Genomic DNA, 2,344 nt, shown 5'->3' with positions numbered 1-2,344 from the left:
GGCTGGGTGTTCTTTTGTTGGCCTGCACAGGAGAACAGAGCTGGAAAGCAGGTTAGCGTGATGGGGAGGGAATGAGATTTCACAGTAACCTTCCCCTGGAATGGGGTGGTAATGGAGATTTTACAGTATCCTTCCCCTGCCACACCCACCAGCCATGCCCACCAAGCCACGCCATGCCTACCAAGCCACACCCACAGAAATGGTAGTAAAAAAATTTGAATCCCACCACTGAAGTATACTGTTATGTGCCAATAATTTGTTTATAGGATAAAACTAAATTGAATACAGGGGTGATCAAACTACATTCCTATGGTTGCCAGCCAGGCAACTCCCACTCTTGGGGTGAGCTCATCTCAGCTTTAAAGAAAACATCCAAAATTCATTACACTAGTAGAACCGAATATATGTAGATCAAGGTTGAATTGTGGAATCCTTGGTGCTCTCTGAGCCTGGTTATTTGATTCCAGTCATTTCATTACCTAACTAGGTGACATCATCAACGTACAACTAAGCTCAGAGAACAACAAAGACTCCACAAAAATTAATGAAGAAATAAAACTTCACTAAGTCAAGCATTCAGGTGCACTCTACTATTAAATGGAATCCAAGAGCAATGTAACCCATCTACTGTAAGCTAGAACATGTGAAAAAGAAATAGACCTGATTTAACTTATTCATAATATACACAAATTTTTTAAAAAGTAAATAATGGTCAGCATTATAGCAAAATCAACACAAACTGTTAAAAGGATAACACTGCCATACATTTGTTATGTATGTGTTTTAAACTTCTATCTGGCTTCAGAAACTTCATCTTCCCTGAAGACTCTTTGAAAAATGGTCTTGATGCTTTCCCTGGACCGAGTTTGTTTTTTTCTCCCAACCAGAAAATAGATCACTTGGTTAATGCTGCTGTTTAGGCAAGCACCCAGTTCAAAATATTTGTCCAATAGAGGAAATTGTGAAAAATAATTCTTGTCAAGAACATTAATAATGAAAAGGTAGATATCTAATGGAACAGTTAAAATAAGAAAACAGAGAAGAGTAATTAAGGTCATTACTAAAAGTCTTCCCCGTTTGTTCTGCTTAGGTTTAAGAACTATTTTGACTAAAAGAATCACAGTAGAGGTTGTGATCAATGGAATACAAATCTCAGTAGTCATCAGCAAATGGGGGTACAAGTTGGCATTAGATTCCAATACATATTCCACAATGTTTGGAATTCCACCCAGGAGGAAAGAGCAGATCCAGATAAAAGCACAGACAGCAGGGGACAAATGTTTTGGCCGGGAACAGCGATGCCAGATTGGGAAGAGGACAGCCACACACCGGTCAATGCTGATGGCTACCAGAAGTAACAGACCATTGATATACATAATGTCAGAAATAGAAATGAAGAGCACACAGGGAATTCCTGATGGTATAAAATCTGCAAAATAATTAATGCAGTGTATAGCCATAAACAGAAGAAAACTAAAGTCGGCAATAGCTAAATTCAGAATCAACACAGTGAAAGGGTTTCTCTTAATCTGGTAGCCAAGTAGCCAGATCACAATTCCATTTAATGGGACTCCAATACAGCAGATGATTAATATGATTAAGAACACTATTGTTTTAGAATAGATATACATATTTTGGTACTTGTTGAAATAATTGTTAGTTCTGTATACAAAATTGGTAATATTATCGTTAAAACACATTACTATAGCATCCATATTCGCCAGGCTGAAATTCATTCTGTAATGCTTCAAAATCTCTTGTTTTGGAATGGAAGTTCCTATTGAAAGAAAAGAAAGAACAATATGTTTGTTAATTCTTCAATAATTATCATATCTTCATCACTATCTTGTCTCTGTGGAAAGATTGAGACAACTTTTTGATCATCATCATCATCCTCTGCCTACCCCAGGTCCATGGTAAGGACTTGATACGTAGGCAAAAATGCCAAACCCAGTCTGTGTCAGGTTTCCAAGTGATGGAATCCGTTTAAAAAGAAAAGAACAAAGTCCATCTTCCAAGACAAATACTTTTATTTAGGAAAGCATCAAATTGGCAAAGTCCGTGATAATTCCGGATCTGACACAACCTGGAATTATCCCACAATATTAAAAGTTAGAAACAATCCCAAAAAGTCACAATCTCTAATACAAGTAATTCAACATTACTTGATGTCATAAATCCCCACCTCAAGGGGCCCAAGCACGGACACCTTGTTTCCCACGGGAAGAAGAATCACCTAGCCAAAACAACTATCTTTATCTCCACTCCTCCCCACTAGGAATGTGGCAAGCCCGAAATCTTTCCCCCCATTACTGCCACAGAGAAAGTAAGAAAAAGAATATAT

The 2,344-nt window shown here is 37.8% G+C and overlaps 1 protein-coding gene across 1 annotated transcript; it reads right to left on the bottom strand.

Moving 5' to 3' along the window:
• Nucleotides 1-791: 791 nt before the first annotated feature.
• Nucleotides 792-1,715, bottom strand: LOC113426444 (mas-related G protein-coupled receptor member H-like). The gene has a single exon (XM_026688811.2). It carries the CDS (start codon nucleotides 1,713-1,715, stop codon nucleotides 792-794), a length of 924 nt encoding a protein of 307 aa, XP_026544596.2.
• Nucleotides 1,716-2,344: the final 629 nt, after the last annotated feature.

The sequence above is a fragment of the Notechis scutatus genome, chromosome 3 (genome assembly GCF_049901735.1).
Source record: "Notechis scutatus isolate UNSWTSFEM ecotype Mainland chromosome 3, rNotScu1.2, whole genome shotgun sequence".
In the NCBI taxonomy this organism is placed as follows: Eukaryota; Metazoa; Chordata; class Lepidosauria; order Squamata; family Elapidae; genus Notechis; species Notechis scutatus.
Note: the sequence above shows the minus strand (reverse complement) of the source record. Positions and strands in the feature narration are given on the sequence as shown.